This window comes from Topomyia yanbarensis, chromosome 2, assembly GCF_030247195.1.
Source record: "Topomyia yanbarensis strain Yona2022 chromosome 2, ASM3024719v1, whole genome shotgun sequence".
Taxonomy (NCBI): Eukaryota; Metazoa; Arthropoda; class Insecta; order Diptera; family Culicidae; genus Topomyia; species Topomyia yanbarensis.
In genome coordinates this window covers 299,225,555-299,249,215 of record NC_080671.1, presented here as the reverse complement: position 1 = coordinate 299,249,215, position 23,661 = coordinate 299,225,555, and the positions used below count along the sequence as shown (strand labels likewise).

Here is a 23,661-nt window from a genome sequence, read left to right as displayed (position 1 = left end):
GAACATTTATTTTCATTTATGCTGAAAATTGAGACAATTCTGCCAAATAAGCATTATACAGATGTTTAAGAAACAGTACACTGATACTTTATTCTGAAAAAGGTTATATGTAATATGGCTTCTTTTTAAGTTATTCAAAAAATAGTGCGACCCTCTCCATAATGGTGCCAAAATAGGCTCATCACCCTAATTTGTGAAAACTATGTCATTATCAGGCATTGCATTTATCGCTCATATGAGTAAATGCGCCCGGATAGTTTGCTACTGCGACAATAAAAACTCACATTTTCACACGAAAAGTTATTGGCACTCACACAACTTCTCCGGATAAATACAACGTGTTATTTCTCCGGATAAATAAAACAGCCGGAGAATGAGTGAATGAGTTTTTCACGGTATCTTTTCTTCGCTCGCTGCTTTCCTGCCGTTATTCCAAAACACGAAAAAACAAGTCTATCATTTTTCTTTGCCGCTTTTCTTTATAATTAAGTGTATTTTTTAAGTTTTTATTGATTTCCACGAAATTAAAATTTTATCAAAAAGTCAAAGTCAGGAAAAAGTCAAATAAATTTTATCCGGAAAATCATTCTCATGCTATTTGTGGAGACGGAGAATTTTGCGACTCATCTTATCTCGGAAAAGTTGGACATCGGATAAGCTTCTTTTCGCGTGAGTGAGAGAGAATTACAATGCCTGGTCATTATTGATAATTAAATAAAAGCTGGTAGATGATTCAGAGGGCATGGTAATTTTTAATATTGAAAGCAGCAATGTAATTATAGATTTTCATTATTTCTAGGTGTGATGAAGGATACATCACTTACAGTGGCCAAATTACCTGGGAGTGGTTGCAATAATTTGTTTTTTAACTGTTTACAAAAATTGACTTTGCCGAGAAAAGCAGCCGTTGCAACAATTTTAAGAAAACCTTCTCGCATTATATTACAAAAAAAGGAAGTCCATCTGCGTTTCAGTATTATAAACAAGAAGCTCGTACACATGTGTTTCGGTGTACGGGCAGATCACTTTAGGAATGTAGGGTGATGAGCCCATTATCGTTATGTTTCTATTATCACGCTACCCATTTGAAGCCGTTGGTTAGGGCAGTGTCTGCCATCTTTGTTTAACGCATTGAGTCAAATGGTAGCGCAACAATAGGGGCACTCGATTCGTGTTTTCGTTGCGCTCAAACACGAGAATTTCACTGTTTTCAGCGCATGTATGTTATTATCTTGGTACTTAACAACAAAGCAAAGCTGTTGATGCCAATTTGTACGCATTCCATTGATTATACGCCGAGTAATTAATGAATCAATGAGGCGCCCTCCTTAGTATGGTGAAAATAGGCACTTCACCCTATAACAAATTTGAAAAAACATTTTTGCTTTTTATTTTCATTTTTGCATCTACTTTTCACTCTTTCGCCGAAACATTTGTTCAACAAGCGTCTTCTTTCGCTGATCTACTTCGTTCGATACTTCGTTGGATATACACTAAGGTTTTTTTTACACGGTTTTTTTTGCACGGTTTTTTTACACGGCTTTTTTTACACGGTTTTCGCAATTAACACGGTTTTTCGCAAAAATATTCTAAGTCCTTTTAAAGGCAAAAGACTTAGACGATTTCTCAACAATTTTTTTTGCACGGGTTCTAAGTCCTTTTGGAGGCAAAAAACTTAGACGATTTTTGATCAATTCTTTTTGCGCGGATTTCGCAATTAACACGGTTTTAGCAAAAATCCTTATGAAGGCAAAAGACTTAGACGGTTTTTGACCAAGTTCTTTTTGCACGGATTTTGAAATTTACACGGTTTCTGCTTTTCCATTTTGAATGCAAAGAATTTCGAAGATTTTTGGAAAAGTGGAAGTGATTGCTTTTGGAACAGCATTAACGAGTAGATGCTAAATGTTCATGTCTGAGGCCATTTAGAAAACCAAGATGGCGACTTCCGGTTCAGTGTAATTCTCTGAAACCCCATCAATATGGATATTTGTGGAACGGGATTGATCAGTGGACGTCAGATATCGATGTTTAAGGCCATTTTAAAAACCAAGAAGGCGACTTCCGGTTCAGTGGAATTCTCCATAACCAAATCAGCATGCATATTTTCAGAGCGGGCCTAATAGAGCGCATGATAGAGATCAGTGTCAGAGGCCATTTGGAAAACCAAGATGGCGACTTCAGGTTCATTGGAATTCTCTAAAATCGAATCAATATGGGTATTTTTGGAATGGAATTGACGAATAGACGCTAGATATCGATGTCTGGTGCCATATTGAAATTCAAGATGGCGACTTCCGGTTCTGTGGAATTCTCCAAAGCCCAATCAATATGAGTATTTTTGGAACGGGATTGACGAGTAGGTGCCAAATATCAATGTCTGAGACCATTTCGAAAATCAAGATGGCTACTTCGGTTTAGTAAAATTTTCAATTACCACAACAATGTGAGAATTTTTGTAATAGCGTTAATGAATAGATACCGGATGTCAATTCCGGAAGTCATGTTTTCATCTAAGATGGTGACTTCTATTTTAGTGCCAAGACGATGTTTTAAATATAAAGACACGCGGCGAGAAAAACAATAAATTTGGCTGCACGGTTTTACAAATTATTTGTCTGCTAGTTTTGGCAACCAGGAATATTGTGTAAACAGCGAGTGACTTGTAGTTTTAATGAATGCTTGGCGAATTCCTTTTTTGAAATATTTCCCACAATACTCAATCATGTAACTTGGAAACGCATTGATTTACGTTACTGAGCCTGTCTACATGTTTTTCGTTGCACTAGAAAAAATGTTTCGAGGATGCAGGATGCAGACATGCATTTCTTTTCATTTCAATCTCGATACTCCCCACGCATTACTTCCTAAATCCGCCATATTTGTTTACATTGCTAGTTTGGAACCGTTGTTTTGGGTTCGATTGGAACTTTTGACTTCAGTCTTCGCGCATCTCTATAAGCATCATCTCTGCTTTAGTGTACATCTCATTCATCTTAAGGGGGCGTCTGGTGTAGTGGGCAAAAAAATCGACTTCTTTTTTATCCGCTTAATTGTTAGTATTGAGCCTCTAGAATAGTCTCCCGCAATCTAGGTGACCACGCTGAACTTCTTTTGTTTTAAACAGCCATGCATTCCTCGCGCGTATTTGCTGTGACACACGCAGATTTCAATCTATCGGCAACAATTTTCTTAAGACTGACAGCGATAAAAATACAGTGTGAACAATACACTTTAAACTACTTCCACCCAAATTTTTAAGAGAAAATACCAAATGGATTGTTTTCCACGTCATTTTTTCCGTGATGCAATTTGATATGGAGTATCCTTTAATAGCGTTTTTTCGAAACCGCGTTTTTCAAATTGGTGAACACGATAACTCAAAAACTAATCAAAGAATTGACTTGATTTTTTTATGAAAATGCACAATATGTGTAGCCTGTCGGTGAACCACAGAAAACAGAATGAAAAAATTGTTCTCTCTATTATTTTGAAGAAAAGTGCACGAATTTTACAGAAAAATATGAGATTTTTCGGTTTACATGAAGCCATTTTCCTAAACTCGAACTTTTTTTGGGTTCATCGAGTAACTACAAGTCTAAGCTTTACAAATTTTACTTAATTTCCTGTGTCAAACAATTTTATCAAGAGTCATCGTGTTAGCCGCGGCGCTCCTCGACGTGGAAATGGTTGGACGTCTACTCTTGGAACGCTCGTATGTGTGGCTCTGCGTGGCTGCCGACCCTATTCTGCGCGGCGTGTGACGTGAGACGACTAATCTCACCTCACTCTACGTGACTTCACCCAATTCTGAAGACTTCGGGTGACGTGAGACTCCCATTTAACCGCAATGAGGAATCTCACCTCACCCGAGTCGACTCTCAGAATCGGGTGAGAAAAGTCACGTAAAGTGAGGTGAGTTTCGTCGTCTCACGTCACACGCCGCGCAGAATAAGGCCGTGCAAATATTTTTTTCGTACAGAATAAACGTACAAATTTAAAGCTTAACATTACATAAAAGATGCATTGTTTCCTTGCCTTCAAAATCGTAAACCAAAATAACTTTCGGTTTGAGCACTTTACACCAGACGCCCCCCTTAATAATACAGCGAAGACCTGATTTTATTATTTCCCCCTGGTTATGTCAGCCTTTTGATTCGACTTTGAGTCTCGCATGAAGATTCGCTCGATGAGCTCTAGCAGACGAACCAACTCAAATTCGAGTAAATCCATTCATGAGCACATTTTTCTTATCTTATAAATGCAAAATATACAAAAATAAATGTATCTTTTTGTTTTACGCTGGATATTTAGACTCAGACCTCTGGCAACTGCATATTTGTCAATCCAGTTCCAAAACACTCCATGTTGTGAGTTATACAGAATATCGCTAAACCGATAGTCTCAATGTTGTATTTCAAAATGGCCTCAGACATTGATCTCTATCATGCGCTCATTAGGCCCGCTCGGAAAATATGCATACTGATTGGGTTATTGAAAATTCTGTTAGACCGGAAGTCGTCATCTTGGTATTCCAAATGGCCTCAGGCATCGATATTTGGTGCCTACTCGTTAACACTGTACCGAAAACAACCATATTGTTAAAGTGCGGGACAAAAGATCCGTCGTTTCCACTTTTCCAAAAACCTAAGGAATTGGAAAAAGCAAAAACCGTGCTACTTGCATAATCCGGGCAAAAAAAACCTGTTCAAAAATCGTCTAAGTCTTTTGCCTTCAAAAGGACTTAGAACATTTTTGATAAAACTCCGAAATCATCCCTTTTCCTAAAATCGTCTAAGTCTTTTGCATTGAATGAAACGCGGTTTTTTTTGCACGATTTTCGGAATTAACGCGATTTTTTTTGCACGGTTTTCTGAATTAACACGGTTTTTTTTACACGGATTTCGCAATTAACGCGGTTTTTTTACACGGATTTCGCAATTAACGCGGTTTTTTTTTACACGGATTTCGCAATTAACGCGGTTCTTTTTGCACGGGTTTTTTTTACACGGTACGTATCCCCCGTGTAAAAAAAACCTTAGTGTAGTTTGTTGCAGGGCTTATTATAGGGTAAGGTGGGGCAAATCCGACCGTTGGGCAAACCCGACCCCCTCTGTTATCGAAAATCTGGAACAGTACGCGAATTAATATCAATGTTGTCGTGTAGAGCATCGAAAATAAGCATAATGGTGGCATGACAGCATTTTATTAGTCTACATTGAGATACTCAAACGACAATAAGTGTTTTTTTACAACTTTTTATTTGATTTTTGTGCATCATTGACTACAGGATATTACTGATTGTTAAAGTGATTGCATAAAAAATATAAGCGGATTTAAATTCATTGATTAAAGTCCTACAAAGTGCATAGATGAATTTAGTCCAACTTCTTTCATAATATTTTTTATTGCATCGTAATGAAAAATGACGCGGTGGGGCAAATCCGACCTCTAAATAATGGGGTAAACCCGACCGCTTTTTTGCTAAGAAAATGTTTGTTTATCAAATTGAAACATATTTTTATTGTTATTATTTATTATTTTTTTGCACAATGGTTCATAATTACAAACGAAAGATACAAGAACGTGATGAATATGGTATTCGTTGAGCAATTTCTCCGAGCAAATGGGAATATCTTTACGTGCCGCTCGTGATTTTGACATTCCAAGGTTGATATTTAAACCCCTTTTTATTCATGTTACCATTCAATAATATAACATTCATTGATTTATCATCGAAAAACCATAAAATTTGGATAATATCTGTACTAAATCAACCAAAAACATAGGCGGTCGGGTATACCCTACCAACAGCAAAAATGAAATTTTTCGTAAAAAGCTTGTATTTCAAAATTTTCCCAAGGTTCGAATAAAATAATATACATAGAAAGATGCCCAGATGTCTAACCTTTAATTTCATATACATACACGACTCGATTCGATGTAAAATGAGCATTATACAGCCAAAATCATTTGCTAGGTCGGATTTGCCCTACCTTACCCTACATACGCAAAATGCATTTCAAATTTCTATTTTGATGGAAAGTAAATATTTAATTTAATTGATTTTTAAAAATGCATCACAAGAGATCTGTCCCTAGATTTCGGTACACAATCTGAAGAAAATCTTTTCGAATCTTTATCGTACGAGGACTATTGACAGGTCTCGTGCTCGATTGGAATGATACTGACAGTAAATGGTGAACATATTATACTGCCGTGATCCGCATAACAGTCCCATTTGCTATGGGTTTTCTATGCAGGTGAGACTGTTATGCGTATCACGGCAGTATAGAGATGGCGAGTATTCAGCAGCTTCATTTTAATCGATTGCGCTACTCAAAATTTTACAACCGCACCGTTACATAATAAAAACTCCCACCTTTCATTTACCATCTTGGACAAAGTCGCTGTAAAAATAATCGAAACCAGCAATCTGTGATTTAGTCCAGCAAAAAACTTGTCACTCTCAACATAGATGCAGAATTGCCATGATAAACAAACTTGCTATGTGAATTGCTCAGTTATGACCGTGTTGGGGCGGAATGGAAATAAAACACCGGTTAATAGCAGCACTTTTCGTCTGTGTAGAGCAGCGCAGCTTTATACTGCAAATATATTATATTTAGTTAGGTTATATAGGTCATTGAAATGATAAGTTCTGCGTTTGAGATGTACTTCACCCGGTTGCCAAACGAATACCTGTAATTATTATGTGTGATTTTGTATTTATATGTCTAATTGTGAGTCCTACTGTGGTGGTTTGTGCGTGGAATGTGTAAGTTTTAGCGTTCGAGTCCAGGGTGCATACTTGTCTGAGTTGGCGTGGATGCTCATTAATTGCGTAAGAGTGTGTGGATGTTTTTTCGAGAGTTGTTCTACTGGAGCTCTTCCGCTCCAGTAGAACAACTCTCGAAAAAACGTCAGAATCACTCGCTACAATTGCAAACGAGATGAATTGCAGCAGGTCGTGATTCTAAATGATATTTGTTGTACGGTACAGACATGTGCAAACACAGGGACGTCACGATCGCGTGCATCATCACGAGGGGCTCGAGCGTTTGTCCGTTAACGTGTTCGATCGCGTGGGCGTTTGTATGTCGCGTGTGCTAGCGTGCATGTAACTTCGCATGTATAAATTTGATGTTATAACCGTGTTTCCATTCGCATATTCGCGTGTGTTCTTAGATGATCGCGCGCGGACCGTGAATTTGATACTTAATTTTCGCAGTATGACTCAGATGCTAAAAGAGACTGCGTTCTTCCATATCACTTTCGCGTATTCGATATTTTGGTAGCGTATTCGATCGCGTGGGCCTATGTATGTCGCGAGTGATGGCGTGTATGCAGCTTCGCGAGTATAGTTCCGGTTCTGTAGTCGTGCGGCCATGGAGCAGACTTCCGGACGTGATCGACCCGTGACCGCGCGAACACGGGCGCCTGTGGGTTAGCGTTTGTAAATTTGTTTGAAAGCTAGGAATTGTTGGTTTTATTAACCCCGTTCCACTAATACGTCTCAAATTTTTTGTTTTTCTCGATAATTCATGGCTTTTCCCCAACTTTCAATACGCGACATCATTTATGAACGGACCTTGGCAATATCTTTAGAGCAAACAATCCAATGAAAAATTGGATTGACAGGATTTTTGTGTGCTTTAAGCACCTTGTGTCTTTGTGTGCTTTAAGCACCTTGTTACAGAAGCAACTGCCGAGATATGATTGTTTGAAGAGAAAAAGCTCATTTTGTCAGTACTGACTTTTAGTTACTGTTTTTACAATAACTTTGGATATATAAATTTGTTATTTATTATTTTCTTATCACCGTTTATGTAAAACATATAGGTACCTATCCAATGGCGAAGAAAAATTTGAAATCGGTGAAAAAACAGCTAAGATATGGCAAGTCAAAATAGCGTTCCCATTTTTTTCGTTGACTTTGTTTTACTCTTTTTTCTATATTTACTACCTTTTTTGGGCGACGTATTAACATACCTTTCTAGTGGTGAAAAGGGATTTAAAATCGATTAAGTAAAAGCGGAGATATGGCTGGTCAAAAAACGCGTTCCCATTTTTTTGACCCACTGGCATTCCGAGTGTTAATACTGCTTTAGTGAAAAAGCCCCCAGACCATGTCAAGGTACAATATCATACCACGCTAGGGAAATAAAAATAAAAACTTGCAACTTTATGGTAAACGTAAGATCAACGACAACTACTGTCTCAGTTTCCCACGACTGCCAGGTGGTCCTCCTCGGGGGTGGTAGCTGCTGTATTTTATCGAGAATTGTCCTACTAAGAATTTATCTATTCTTTTCGTTTTTTTTTTTTAAATTTCAAATTTTTAAAATTGGGAAAATCTGTAATACTTACGATATCATCATAGTTGATTCGACTTCTGAGTTCCAGACAAATATAGTACTCCCAAAGATTAGCAGGTCGTTCCTGTTTCAGTGCTACCAATTCGCCGTTGGATATATTTTTTCCGCTGAAAAAACAAGACCCTGTGAATGCAAGTTATAGTTTTTATATATACTTTGATCTTACCAGTAAACGGTTCCAAATGTACCCTCGCCGATTTTTTTCATTACAGAAAACTTTGTATCTCGTACCGTTTCTACCATTCCCTTGGACAGTGGTTGGACTTTGTTGACTAAGGAACATGTGGGTAATTCTTCAATATAGCTCATGAAATTTATCTTTTCCAAAAAAGCTTCATGTAGCTTCGGATCGAACGGGTCTACTTCACCAGCTTGAGTCTGATGGTAAATAAATTGCATTGTTCCATCTAGGTCCACCTCTTTCTTCATGTACTCGTTGTTAGCAGGATTGAAGTGTTCGTCAATTTCATCCCATTTTTGATTCACTTCAACCGGTGTCGGTTGCCTTCTAACGTAGATGCTTTTACCTAGATCATCACTATCACAATCATCCAGTTCAATAATTGGGGGAGATTTAACTAACGGGGCCGGAATTTTAAAAACGTCTGTAGTTTTTTGCGTGTTTAAATTTATTTGTTTGATATCCACCTCATCCATACTAATGTGTAAATCCAACAAACGATGTGACTTTCTTTGACCAGAACTGATATCTGCAACTGCTTTTTCTGACGCATCAAATTCTGCGAATCTTCCAGGCAACAGTGTAGAGTTCTTGATGTTGTTCATATTTAATGAAAATATTTCGGTGTTCATATCCTCTGTCGAACGTCGGTGTTCGGGAGACGGAAAATCCGCCAAATTGATAGCACCCATGACGCTTTTAATGATGATTGGCTTAGGTGCACTGCCAGCAGGTATGAATGCCGACACTTGTGTGGGTTCAGTCTTTATAGATTTCTTTTGAGGAGTTTTTTGAAAATCGGCCAAATCAAAGAAAGATGCATTTTTAACTTGTTCGGTGTTTATGTCCGTTGGGACCATTGGAGCATGTTTAGCACCTTTGGGCGATGGTGTCCTAGCAAGTAGCTCGAACAAAGAGTCATCCGCTTTAGATTTTTGGAATAGTGCTGTCGGTTTGGCTGTTTCCGTTTGTTTAACCAGTGGCAGAGGCACAGTGTTCGTACGTTCTGTTGTCATTCTAAATGACATAATTGAATTAACTCCTGCTTCACGCTGAGGAAGATGAGAAATATTTTTGCGCAAAAGATTAGTAGATGTTGCCGTCGTTTCCTCTTGCACTTGAAAAAGCATATTTGCATTCGTTGTATCGTGACCCGCCTCTTTGTTCTCTTTCTCTTCAACTATCTCAGGTTCCAGTTTTGTGGGCAAAGCATTCTTGGATACAAGAGGTATATTCGCCATTGTTTCGGTACTGTCAATATGAATAACAAAGGGGCTGACCATAAATGGGGGCGGTGCACAAGCCTCTTCGAATACCTCGAATTGGTCGTCTTTCACCAACACATCCGGCATTTTAAATGTTTCTCCGTCCATTTTGCTTTTGGAAGGAATCTCCATCGGCGTTGCACTGAAGTTCTGTACGACTTTTTTCATAATAACATCATTGTTACTATTCATTCCTTCTAGTTCATATGCCGCCATTTCGGACATTATGTCACCTTGAGGAGGCGAAGATACCGACGATTTTGTACTACAAGTGCCAGATATTGTACTTGTTTCAGTTCGCTCCATGATCGTTGAAAGCTGTTTAGGAGCTTGAGTGCTGTTTGAGTTAGTAGGAGTTAGCGACTCTGTTTCGGTATTTTCCTCGATAATTTTAAGCTGCTGCATTTGTGCAAGATTTTCGTCCTTCTGATCATAGTGGTCGTCTAATAATAGACATTGGCGCTGCAAGACAACTTCTGATTGTCTTGTTGATGCGTTTTTGAGTGCTAATGGTGTACTTTGACTTTTTACAAACATGTTGAACATTTGCGTAGAACAGGATTCATTAGGGTAAAAATTATTGGATTCCTTGCCTATTGGCTCGTCATCATCCACAAAAATTGGTATGATTACTTTCGATTTGGGCTTTACTGTTGGAACGATAAAATCAGATTCTGGCTCAACTTGTTTTTCTGCTTCTGGATCATCAAGTGATTTTTTTTTCGGGGCTACTTTTACTGACGGTGATTCTTCAGATCGTCGTTTGTATAGGTCCGATTTTTTTATCGCTCCGGTATACTTGGCGTCTCCCTCCAATGAAGTATTCTTCGTCGGGGTAGACTCTCTATTATCCGCAATACTGATTTGTTCTTCGTGCTTCTCTTCGCTAATCATTGACATGTTTGCTTTTAGAGGGAAAACAGATTTTCTGCTGGAGCTAGCCGACGTTGGAACAATACTGACTCTGGGAGGAGCAATCGATACACGTTTTGTTTGTACAATGGTCTCATCCATATCCACTCGAAGCATGTCATCATCATGCTTATTATCGATGTAACCTTAGGAATATAACGGGAAAGTAATTGAAAATATACAAAAAAGATCAAAGAAAAACGAAGGAATTAGGACGTTTTACTCATACAGCTGATATATTATAAGTTAACACAAGACGTATTTCCAATAAAATTAAAAAAATATTGCATCTATTGTACTCTGCGTTAATTTCAATCGACTGATAATAATTTGTAATGAATATAGCAGGCTTTTGCAAAATATACGGTTTTGTGAAGTTGTCCTCTTCACAAAAACATTGCGATAAACAAACTGGTGAGACCCACCCAGCATAATACACCAATATACGAAAATCAAATAAATACACTATATACGCACATGAGTCATCCCAAATCCACTCCCCTTTGTCCTGCCCTACTAACAAAATTTAACATTCGTAATACGTAATACCTGGAGATTGCGTTGGCTCCCCGTATCTTCTTAAGTAGGTATTCAACTAACATTTCCTTCCTTCTAGCGAACGTAAGGACATGGCCAGGTGTGCAAATTCATTGTATCAGCCCCCATGAATGATTATCCTATGGTAATGCGACAAAACCTACAACAGACGCGCTGGTCCACGAGGAGTCGCCGCAACGCAGCTGTTTATTTCTTCAACCCGTTGTTCAAAATCCGTTCGCGGTGAAGTTCGGCTTGGAATAGCCTAATTACAAATTGCCTTTTGTTTTCCTCGACGGTATGTTGTTAGTTACGAAAAGTAGTACGAGCAAAAAAGGGGCAAATATCTTTTTATTTAATTTTGTTATAAACAATTGTTAAAAAAATAAACAAAATAGCATTTTTTTCAGAATGTAAAGAATCACGAACAATCGGTGTCTTACATTTTGATTAATGGTTAGTTCATTAATATAGGTCAACTAGGTCGTCCATAGCATTTTTTTTAAATTAAACAGGCTTAAAACTACAATGTCAATTTAATGTTCATTTTTTTCGCAGAACCCAGCTGGATATGGTTTTGCAGGGTCGAGATCGTAAGGCTGAAAATCAAAAGGCCCAATTTTCATAAGGACGAATCTAGAAGGCCGAAAAATCAAAAGGCGAAATTATAAAAGGCAAACTTTTCACAAGGCCGAATTTCATAAGACAAACTTTCTGGAAAGCTAAATTTCAAAAGGCAAACTTTTTAGAAGCCGAAATTTCAAAACGCATTTCGATACGAAATTTCTTCCACATCGATCGGATTCAAATCGTTGTTATGACGTTTTTAGTATATGACGGTATGATTGTTGCTTTTATAAACAGTAATCGTCCTACCAGGGCAAATGTCCTGTGCTTGGCTTTATGTTTCTTTTTTTACTAAAAAAATTCTTGTAATTCATTGGCTCAAAATAACTCAAAGAACGGGTGTGTTTTTGAGAACGCCTAACGGAGACTCTCAGTTACTTATAAATTATTGAATCTATTCTATTCTACATAGGGATTGATTGCTTCTTTCTAACATGAGCAGTTCTTTGATTTTTTACGCAAATAAATCTTGTAAATAAATTTGTGAACTTCTTGTCTGCCCGGTATTCTTAAATATAGCGGTTGATGCGAGTTTTTTTTTGAATTTGTAATTAAAATCGAAATTATTGCATATTTCTGGATTTTGGTTTTCTGGTACATTCTCTGAAATGCATATCTGGGGGAAAAGTTTTGGCCTTTCGTTTTCTTGGGGATGGTTTTTGGGGCAATATTATAGAAAGCTGTGCCAAACGGCCAATCATTAGCATGATTAATTTTTTTTTAAATTTTCCTGAATGAAAAAATAATTTCCCTTGGCATGAGCACGGCTCAAAATTATGCCGAATGATCTTTCTTGAAGATGATAATATATGTCAAATAACCTTTAGTGTGACAACTTCTGAAAATTAAACCAAAAGTTCGCTATGCCAAATGACCCTCACTTTCCGCAAATAAGAAATTATGTTAAATGAACGTTGTCCTGGAGATAAAAATAGTTCTGCCAAATGTCCGTTATGCCAAACGACGCACATTAGAAATATGCACAAATCCCCGACTACATACGGGCCATTTAAGCCAATATATTCTGATTCCTGAAATGACTGTTACCCTGGAGATAAAAATAATTCAAATGATCATTATGTCAAATAATCGTTCTTCAAAATGAAAATCTCATATATATCTTTCCTATTCCATATAATAACTACATCATAATAACGTTATATATGAGATATTGCCTTCTTTTAGCAATGATAGTTCTATAGAAATATTTGTGTAATATCATTGAACTGTAATGAGATTATGTGTGAGATTGTCCTTCCTTTGAATATGTTTTGAATCTCTCTGATGTAAAATGAAATTAAGAAAATTCTTTAAGGTTGGCCAAAACCAAAGCAAAATCTGTCACCTTCTTTTGACAATACACAGTTCATTGGAAATATTTTTAGGATTAATGAATTCAAATTAAATTATAAAATAAATTAGATTTTTTCCTCCTTATCACATGAAAAGTGTTTTGGATTCGTAATAATTTCAAATAAAATTACGAACTTTTATGAAATGTACCTTCCTATGACAATAAAATAGTACATTGTAACTATTTTTGGATTTTAAACGAATATAAAATATAAGATTTTGCGTTCTTTAAAACATTGAATGCCATAGCGTTTGTTGGGAATTTTTCTCAAAATGGTAATTGGTCCTCTATAGTTTAACACCGACCATGTTTGTATATTTGGAAATATCACTGTATCACACAAAAATAGGTATGTTCAAGGTTTTTTCACACAATATTAAGATGATTCGAGATCTTGGAAAACTGGATTTATAATACTAATTGTCAAGAAAAAGGAATATGTTCAAGTAATTTTATCACTATATGGCGGCAGCGTAGCAATTTTTCACAAAGTTTTTCCGTTTCTTTAGAACTACAGCAAACGACGAACGTACGAAGCAGCTTTAATTTTTTTTTAAATTCTGCCACCCCTTTTATGATTTGGTCTTCTTTTGACAATTAATTGGTTATAGTATTGGTGTTGGAACAAATCGAAATTAAATAAAAAAAAATGAAATTTTGGGTTCACAAAACTTCAGCGCTAAGTTGGTAACAAGGGAAATTGCGGTACAGTAATTTTAGCATTTGATTATTTCACATATTCTTAATTATGCGTGTAACTCATTTGATATTTTTATCCATTCGAAATATGGGTGCGCGTTTGAATATTGCCTCTTCGAAATTTTGTTTTTTGAAATTAGTTAGAAAATTAATTAGAAATTAGGACTTCGCCAATATACGGGCGAATGAACATTTAGTTAAAGCCCTCAATAAACAATTACAAGTCTTCCACAATTAATCAATCAAAAAGAGCACGATGTGAAATAATCAAATATATAAAAAGGTTTGCCTTGAGTTTCGGCCTTTTGGGTTTTCAGCTTTTTGAGTTCTCGCCCATTTACTTTTTCGACCTTTTTAGCATTAGGCCTTTTGAATTCTCGCCTTTTGGAATTCTTCCTTATATTTTTAAGCCTTTTGATTTTCAGCTTTTTGATGCTAAATCGGTTTTGCAATGCCAAATACAACCAAAATAATTGGGTGGCCTGCTGGAGAAATTTTCACTCTATATACAACAATGAGAACAATACAGAAGTCGCAGTTTCAAGTCGTTCATGCCAGTTTGCTTATGCCACACGACCGTTATAGCAATTGACTTTATGCCGGAAAACATCTATGCCAATTAACTTTATGCCAAATGGCTTTATGCTAAGTGACCTAACACCGTACGAATAGTGTTTTGATTTGTGACTCATTCGGGTAGGTGGTCTTTTCGGACGTATGAGAAACGAACAAACGTCTTGCTACTTAGCATTGCTATGGGCTGAATTTTAATGAAACTTCTATCTATTCCATTGATGTCGAACTGCAGCTCTAAGTTCGGGCGGCGTATATTCAGTGATTACCAATGTGCAAATCGAACGCAATTCTAAGATATGTTTGAATGACTAAACTAAACCGAGGTGTCATTGTTCATCGGATCGAAACATTGCAATTGTTGTTAGCTGTTACGAATGGCATGAAAAGCTAGAAAGTGTGTGTACCAGAGGCGTAAAATCCTTTTTTAGATATACATGTTGCGTCGTCGCGCCGCACAGTGGCTGGAGGCTGGCCAAAACCTCAAAAATTTATTTTTGAAATATTGATATTTTATATTTTTCCTAAATTTCTCATGTATTGAATGATGTATATTCAAAATTTTATGATCATTGGATAAGAATGCGATTTTTAACATGAGTTTAAACGTAGCAAAGTCCGGACTTTTTATTGATTTTCATTTCCGAAACCACCATTGCTCTGTTCACTTCAAAGGCATGTTGCTCTTTTAATTTTGGTCCGATTTTAGCACAACTAGTTTCATTGTGTAGAGGAACGAAAGAACTTGGTTAGTGAATAAAATATATTTGGTAAATTTGCTTGGAACTATGACTTTTTAGTTTAAATATGTTTGAGGTGGTCAAATCAAAAATACTTTTTTCACTAATGTATTCTGCACAAATTTCGGAATCATTTCGGAACGGTCACATAGTATACATTCTATGGGAAATAACCTCTACTTTTCGAATATCATGGTCTCGTTCTGCGCCCAGGTGCGCAAAAAGTTTTAAGGAGATTTTGAAGCTTTGTTGCTGATATGGAGGCGCGTGGCGTTTTGTTTAAAATAATTAGACAATCTACAGTAAACCAACACGTTATACAATAGATTTAAAGTAGTGTTCTTCATTTTTTACGATTTTGCTGACATTGGTGAACAGTAACGGAAAATCTATCATGAAAACGGGATCATAGTTATAAGAAAGGTTCAATGACACTGTATGGAAAAATGCATTTAATATTTTACGACTTTTGACATCAAAAATGAGCTCAGCACCTCAAAATTAGCTTAAATTGTGATTTTCAGCCAAATTAGGTAACATCTGAGGTTTTGTCCGACTTTTGTTTGAAGACCCGCCACTGTGCGCCGGTTACCGCGTGTTTTATAAGGTGAACGAAAAAAGTGAAAATCGGAGTGAGAGTAGAGCCTTCGAAGGCCTGAATAACCAAAACCGGTGCGGAACCCGGTAAAGAATCGTTGGAAAAGTGCGAATTAGAGCGAGGTTAGGATAGGAATCAGAAAAAAGAGATTTTAAAGCAGAGAAAGTGAAAGCCATCTTGACAGGTGCAAACGGAAAAGATACGGCAATTGCAGAAGAAAAAGAAGAAAATTAAACAGTGTTACAGTTAAGTTGAAAATACAAACCGTGAAGAAAAAAAACATTCATTGGAAAACATGATCACTAAATCGCAGATACAAACGAGAAAACAATACAAAGAAACAAAAAACGAAAAGTCGAAAGTAAGCACAAGCAGAACAGAAAACAATGTCGGATCGGAAAAAAAGGATGATGGGAGAAACGGAACACAACGAGAGGAATGGACGAGCGACACGGTATTTCTCGAACCGGCTGATCTAGAAAAGCCAACGAAACAGCATCCGATCTGTATAGGAAAAGTCCTAACAAGCCAAGGCATCAAGGACTATGCAAACATTTCGAAAGTGGGAAAATTTCGCTTCAAGATTACGTTCCAATCTGCAATGGATGCCAAAATTCTGGCAGAAACGAATCTAGAAGAACATAACCTGAAATGGTATATGCCAGTCATCTTCAGACAGACGATCGGTTTGATAAAAGGTATCCCCACGTCTTACTCGGAAAAAGAGCTGCTGGAATACATGGTGGCGGACAGGGAAATTACGAAAGTGGAAAGAATGAAAAAAATGGACAAAAGCAAGATGCTGAAAGACACAGAAAATGTTAAAATAACTTTCAAAGGAAAACAGCTCCCAGACAGCGTAGAAATGTACGGCTGTTACTTTAAAGTAGAGTTGTACCTGTTCCCAATCAGACAGTGCGCAAACTGCTGGGCATTTGGACACCGAGAGGATAAATGCTGGAGAACCACAAAATGCCGAATATGCGGAGAGCACCACCTGGAAGGGAACTGCAAACAGAAGGCCTGTATTAACTGCGGTGACCCCCATGACCCAACAGACAATCAATGTCCAGAAAAGGAACAACAGGTGAGAATAAACCGGACAATGCAAAAGGAAAAGCTGACATACAGAGAAGCCAGATCGAAATGGAATGAGGAAAACCAATTCGAGCTACTCTCGAACGCGGAAGACTACCCGGAAATCACCCAGACCCAGAGAAAGCGATATACTACCGGCTCCCAATACAGAACAATTCAGGGAACATCGAGGACACAAAAGCAACGTACACCATCCGTAAGATCAACGACGTCATACGCAGATAAGATGAAAGAAACTCCCAAACGGCAGCTAGCGGAAAACCCATACAAAATCACTATCGCGGAGAAAGTGACGACCGAGATCAAACAATTTTGGAGAAAGTTAAACCTGGTAAGGAAGCTGATGAATCCGGACAAGCAGCAACAGAGATAGACTACGAGCAAATGTTGATCAGAATTAGCACCACCATAAATCAAATCCTTGACGAGTTTACGGAAGACCTAGAGGGCTACACAGATCGCACCAGTAAGGAAACAGAAGAGCCAACCAACACTATTGATGGATAAACTAAAAATTCTACAAACGAATATCCAGTCGCTGAGACCCACGGAAACAAGAGAGGATCAAACCGGAAGAAGAGTACAGGATAAAAGGATTTAAAATGGTCAAGAAATGAAGAAAGGAAGGCTATGGAGGAGTGGCCCTTCTGATCAGAGAAGATGTGGCCTACAAGGAAGTTGACCTACCGGATATAGACCCAATTGAAGCCGTAGCGGTGCAAACCACAAACATGCCACTAAATTTCACCATAATATCGATCTACATCCCACCAGACCAGAAGCTGCTAAAAGAGGAGCTGAAGAAAATAAAAGAACTATTCAACATCATCGACAAACTGGATAATCACGTCATCGTATCGGGGGACTTCAACGCAAGACATCCCATATGGGAAAACAGAAGCACAATGTGTGCAAAAGGAAAACCGGTAGCAGAGGAGCTCCTGGTGTCCAACTTAGTAATGCTGAACGACGGATCAGCGACAACCATACCGCGGATCAACAGTGATCCTACAGCAGTTGACCTGACCTTAGCCTCAGGAGATCTAGCAAAACTCATGGATTGGCAGGTGGAGGAAGAGGAATTCAGAAGCACCCATCTATGCATTGTAATGTCCATCATGATGGAAATCCCGGTGAGTGAAGGAAAACGCACGAAAGTCAACGTAAAAAAAAGCAATAGAGTACCTGAACAGCATCCAACCGCAATTCCTGCATGATCCCGAAGAAATGCAAGACATCTTCGAAGAATATATAAAGAAGGCAAGCTATACAGTCGCCAACAAAAAAGCCAATTATCTCAAGCAATGGTGGAATCAAGAGATACAAGAGGCACACAATAACAAAAGAATCCACCTTCGCAGTTTCAACAGGGATAGAAGCCTAGAAAACCAGTTGAAACTGCAAAAATCACGTGCGATATTCAAAAGATTAGTGAGGAAGGAGAAAAAAAAACACAATATTGCGCTGAAGGAAAAGATAAACGAATACACTCCAGCCAAGCAGATCTGGAATATCATTAAGGGACTGGACACAAGCCTAACACGAAATAATACTGGAGCAAACGCACACTTACCAAAACAAGTCGCAGAAAAGTTCGTGAACGCAAACTACAAACATATTCTTCGAGAGCTGACACCGGCACGAACGAGCAGCCGGATAGATGACGAACTAGAAGCTCCGCTCCAAACAACAGAGTTCATGCTAGTCCTGAAAAGCAAAAAGGAATACTCGGCGGCCGGCATCGACAACATTTCATACCACATACTGAAAAAAATAAATGTGAACATCTTGGTCGAGGTCTGCAATCAACTAGGGTGGGTGCTCCTATAGTTGAGGTGTACCAATAGCTGCAGTAGTGGGTTATACGCCTAACTAAGGTACCAACCATCAACAAATATTTTTTTATCGATTCATCGCACTAAAATTATGCGACAATAAAACTGTTATCCTTGAAATTTGCTCAAATAACTATTGAAAAAAATGATTTTCTTAGAATCTTGAGCTCCCTTGCACCTATAGTTGATGTAGTGTACCTATAGTTGCATGTCCCATAAGAAAGCAATGGGATTTGCAACAATAGGAACCGAAATTAGCGATTGCACCACTATTGCTACAGGTGTTCCTATAGTGGTACAAGCGGTTTTGAATACATAAATTGGCTATTAAGCCATCTTTAAATTTTTCCTATGAAGTAGGGACTGAAAGCTTTCGTTTAATGTATTAACATTGCCCATAGGTCTATTAATCGATTTTTTATCAAAAGTTTTCCTTAAGCATGCGACTATTGGTACATCCACCCTAAATCGAGTATGAATAAACAAAACCATCCCGGAAAGATGGAGACGAAACAAGCTAGTCCTGATACAAAAACCCAACAAAGACCAAAACAACATCAACTCCAAAAGAGGAATCGTGTTAATGAATGTTTTCCTGAAGATTATAAACACAATTGTCAAAGACAGATTGTACCTCTACGCAGAAGAGCATGACTTGTTCCCGACTCTATCTTTTGGTTTCAGAAAGAATCACTCTGCTATCAGCTGTGTCAACTATGTAGTCAACTCGATCAAGGATGCCAAGCTAAACAAAAAACAGGCAGTAGCTATATTTCTGGATTTGGAGAAAGCCTTCGACTCGGTGGACTGCCAAAGACTTCTGAAAATACTAGCAAAAAAGGAAATACCTTCGGCAGCACTGATTTGGATCCACGAATACCTACGGAAAAGGCAAATAAGCATTTTATCACCAGAAGGAACAGTAGACATCACCACCAACATGGAGCTGCCACAAGGATGTCCACTTTCACCACTTCTCTTCAATATTTATACGACGAACCTACACACGATAGAGGCAGACGGTGTGACGCTGGTCCAGTTCGCAGACGACTTTACTGTCTTGGTAATTGGAGAAGGAGCGGAAATAATTGGAAAAGCTAACCGATACCTAGGAAAACTAAACAGAGAGTTAAGCGAACTGAAGCTTGTAGTAAATCCCACGAAATGTGCAATAATAAACTTCAGCAGAGTGAAGGACACGGACATGAACATCAAAATACAAGGGGAGAAGTTGGAACTGGTAAACACACACAAGCACCTGGGATACACAATAGACCGAGGTCTCACACACAGGAAGCACATAGAGGCGGTAACCACTAAGGCTAACAAAAACATGAACATGCTAAAAATGATAAGCAACAGAAGCCCGGCAGATCCGGAAAAAATGTTAAAAATAGGAAACGCCCTCATTAGATCCAAAATTGAATACGGGGGAATAGTGTATGGAAACGCGGCAAAAGCAAATCGGCAAAAACTAGAAACTGTCCAAAACGCATTTGTTAGGGTAGCCATGCGCTACTTGAAAAGCACACCAGTAAACGTAATGTTGGCAGACTGTGGGCAGTTACCAATGGATAAAAGACTGGAGTGGCTGGCGATGAAAGAGGCTCTGAAGACCAGGCATAACTGGAACCCGAACCAGAAGTTCGTAAACGAAGCCCTCAACAACGATAAAAGCAACGGATCCTTCATGACAGAACTGGTATGCAAACACAAGGAAGTAATTCAACAACTAGCCGTGAACTCGGTCGACACAAAAGAGAATTTCAAACGGCTCAAGAACTGTGCATTGGATGTAAAAACAGCTCTCCCAGGAATCGACGCAAAAAAAACAACATCAACTCTCACCAATGGAGGGCGGCTGCAAGCGAATCGTTACAGACCACATATGCGAACGTACATAAATTATTCACAGATGCATCCAAGAACCCGAATGGAACAGCGTTGGCCGCAGTGGACTGGGCTGACAAGCACTATCGGACAGAAAAGATTAACTGCAACACCAGTATCACCAACGCAGAACTTAGGGCAATAGCTGAAGCTCTCAAGATGATCGCGGAGAAAGCCTACAAAGAAACAGTCATAATCACCGACTCCAGAAGCGCATGTGAATGCCTCGCTAACAAGGAGAAAATCAAAACCATGTGGTGAGAGATGTTTCGCTACAAATAGCAGCTCTGAAAAGCAAGGGATTGAAAGTGACGATACAATGGATGCCTAGCCATGTAGGAATCCAAGGAAATGAATTGGCAGATCAGCTAGCGGTGCAGTCAACAAAAAACATAGGAGCTGAAGCCGAAACGACCAGGGAATCGCTCACGATGGGGGATACCCTTATCTTAGCAAAGAAATTAATATGGATAAAGTGGACAAACATATACCAGGAATTGTCAAAAACGAAAGGAGTAAAAAATTTTGAGTTCACAAAGACACCGTTGAGTAGACCTTGGTGCAAAGGACTGAAGCTGACAACTGAAGAAAAGATTGTTTTAAGCAGAATAAGATCAAACCATTGCATGACGAAAGACCGAAAATTCAGATGGAAATGGGAAGAAAATAAAATGTGCGAAAAATGTGACGAAGTTGAAGACCTGGAACACATCTTATACCACTGTACTAGGTGGACAAGAACCAGAGAACAAACAAAAGTACTACACGAAATGAAACCAATTACCAAAATCTTCGAAGATCAAAACTCAGAAGAGCTAAAAGGCATCGTAGTTCTTGAAACAAATCGAAATGAAACTGTGAAAAGAAGACTACCGTTCACAACACAACAACATCGGAGGTGCATAATCAAAAACAACAACTATAGGCAAGATGGATCAACTATGGTCTAAGCCTGGATAAAGCAGACAAAAAAAATGTGTGTACTGTATCAAATGTTAATTTCATAGTTGTAACTAGCACAAAAAACTACCATTGGGACCAAGGAGCTTGTTGGTGCAAACGTATGCAAACGTAAAAAAATTTCGGATGTTATAGAAGTAGTTTGTATAGGTTCATTAGTTATGACAATAAAAATTAAGGAATATTGAGAAAACACAGGCATACTTACGTTTAATTTTTCCATCCTTCCACTTCTGAAGACCCAATTCTTCCATGGATTGTTCCTCAAAATGTGCGTAAAGCTCCTTGAGTCTAGTCTTTATCTGAAGTGCACTGCTATCGAGCACTGGGCTTTCTGTCTTTAAATCATCTACAGGATTGAATTTGAATTCTCGTACGTGGTATGGATGAAGACGGATCCCGTTAAAACCTCCATTGCCCCAGATACTTTCATAAAACTCTGTCATGTTGTTTTGAATGCCTCGACGCTTAAAGTGATGGTATCCATGTAGCTCTTCTGGGCTGAAATCCTGCGCTGGTGCACGGCAGTAAAGCGAAATTTTGTCGTACACTGGAAATCCCGATGGTTTATCGTCGTCACAAGCGGAAATATCAAATGGCTTTTGTGGATAACTTTGTCGTTTGTGATTCGACTCTAACTGGATTCCAGAAGATAAGTTATTTACTATAACCGGTATCGGCTGATGATCTATAGAATCTTCAGAAATTTTAAATAAAGGATCGTGATGTGCTCCAAAAAGTGGACCACGTTTACGGTTTGATTTTGCATTTGACCACGGGCCAGGTTCCCGGATGTTTTCACGATCCCGTTTGACATTTACCAGACTTTGAACAATCGATTGATTTCCACTGACTGAGTCTTCCGAGGGCCCTGCGTATACGGCAACGCCGGTAACAGGGACACTGGAATTGTTTGAATTATGTTCCTGAGTCACAACAACCGGATTATAACTTTTCACCGCAAGACCGGTACGGACGCTTCCGACGTGTTTCTTCTTGTGTGCTTTTAGTGAAGTAAGAGCGTGCCTGCGTTCAGCAAACGACGTTTTGAACATAATTTTTGAAGACTCGTCCTTATGTAGAAGCCTCTGGGACATCGAAAACCCAAATTGTTTATGGGCTTGTAGTAAGTCTTCTCTGGGCGTTGCGCCAGCGTCGAATCCTTTCTGATAAATTGCCTCCGCTTGAGAGAAATTATCCTGTGCATCGTAATAGTAAGCCCACCCTATATACAGCTCGGCACAGAGTGTTCCAATTCCACGATCATACATTTCTTGGTACAATTCTTGTGGTAAAGTTTGAGTATCAATCTAGAATATAAACAGTTTTTAATCGATATACGTCTACACCAGATGATTGATTCCTACATATTTCATGCAAAGTTTGAGAAACCTATGATCTTGCTGATATTTTTCATCACATTCAAACTTAGCGATGCAGCGCTTCAAAATTTCATTCGTTTCTGCATGTTTTCCGCTTGCCAAACTAGTCTGCTCAATCCAGCTTATGTATTCGTACCATTGCTGCAACGGATCAGAACCTTCGTATTTTTCTATTTTCTCTTCAAATATCCTGGAATTAAATAGCATTTACGTTTTTTGTAAAGGATATTGGTTTTCATCGTCGATCTTACCGCCGTTCCTCGTGAGTTTGTGATTCTGAAGTAAGTGCAATTTCCAATTTTTCCACATTTCGGCCCCCACGTAACGGCTGAATGTTCTCCTTTGTTTTTTCGAGATCCTCCATTCTCAGGAGTTAAAGTTTTATTTTAAATCGCCTATTAAAACTTACCAGACTGTTCTACAATTAGCACAAATGGATATTAAACCGCAAACCCGATTTATTTTATGCTAAAGCAGCGCACATCCCGGAAAATTTCCAACGAATGGCGTTTTCTATGTTCTCTTGTTTGTGAATTCAAACATCTTCTATGTTTTACCAAAATGTCAGTTGGTCGCCCAAGGCGGGCAACATACACTGAGGAAAAAGCATCTGAAAATTTCATGTTAGCAAA

The 23,661-nt window shown here is 38.4% G+C and overlaps 1 protein-coding gene across 1 annotated transcript in view; it reads right to left on the bottom strand.

Moving 5' to 3' along the window:
* Positions 1 to 23,661, bottom strand: part of LOC131683344 (uncharacterized) — a 59,137-nt gene extending 35,476 nt beyond the window's left edge. Inside the window, exons 1-5 of the mRNA XM_058965225.1 lie at positions 23,281 to 23,661; positions 23,015 to 23,219; positions 21,856 to 22,957; positions 8,545 to 10,882; positions 8,371 to 8,485 (exon numbers count right to left, since the gene is read on the bottom strand). Of these exons, the coding sequence (XP_058821208.1) occupies positions 8,371 to 8,485; positions 8,545 to 10,882; positions 21,856 to 22,957; positions 23,015 to 23,219; positions 23,281 to 23,393 (3,873 nt within the window). The 5' untranslated portion in view covers positions 23,394 to 23,661. The remainder of the gene's footprint in view (positions 1 to 8,370; positions 8,486 to 8,544; positions 10,883 to 21,855; positions 22,958 to 23,014; positions 23,220 to 23,280) is intronic.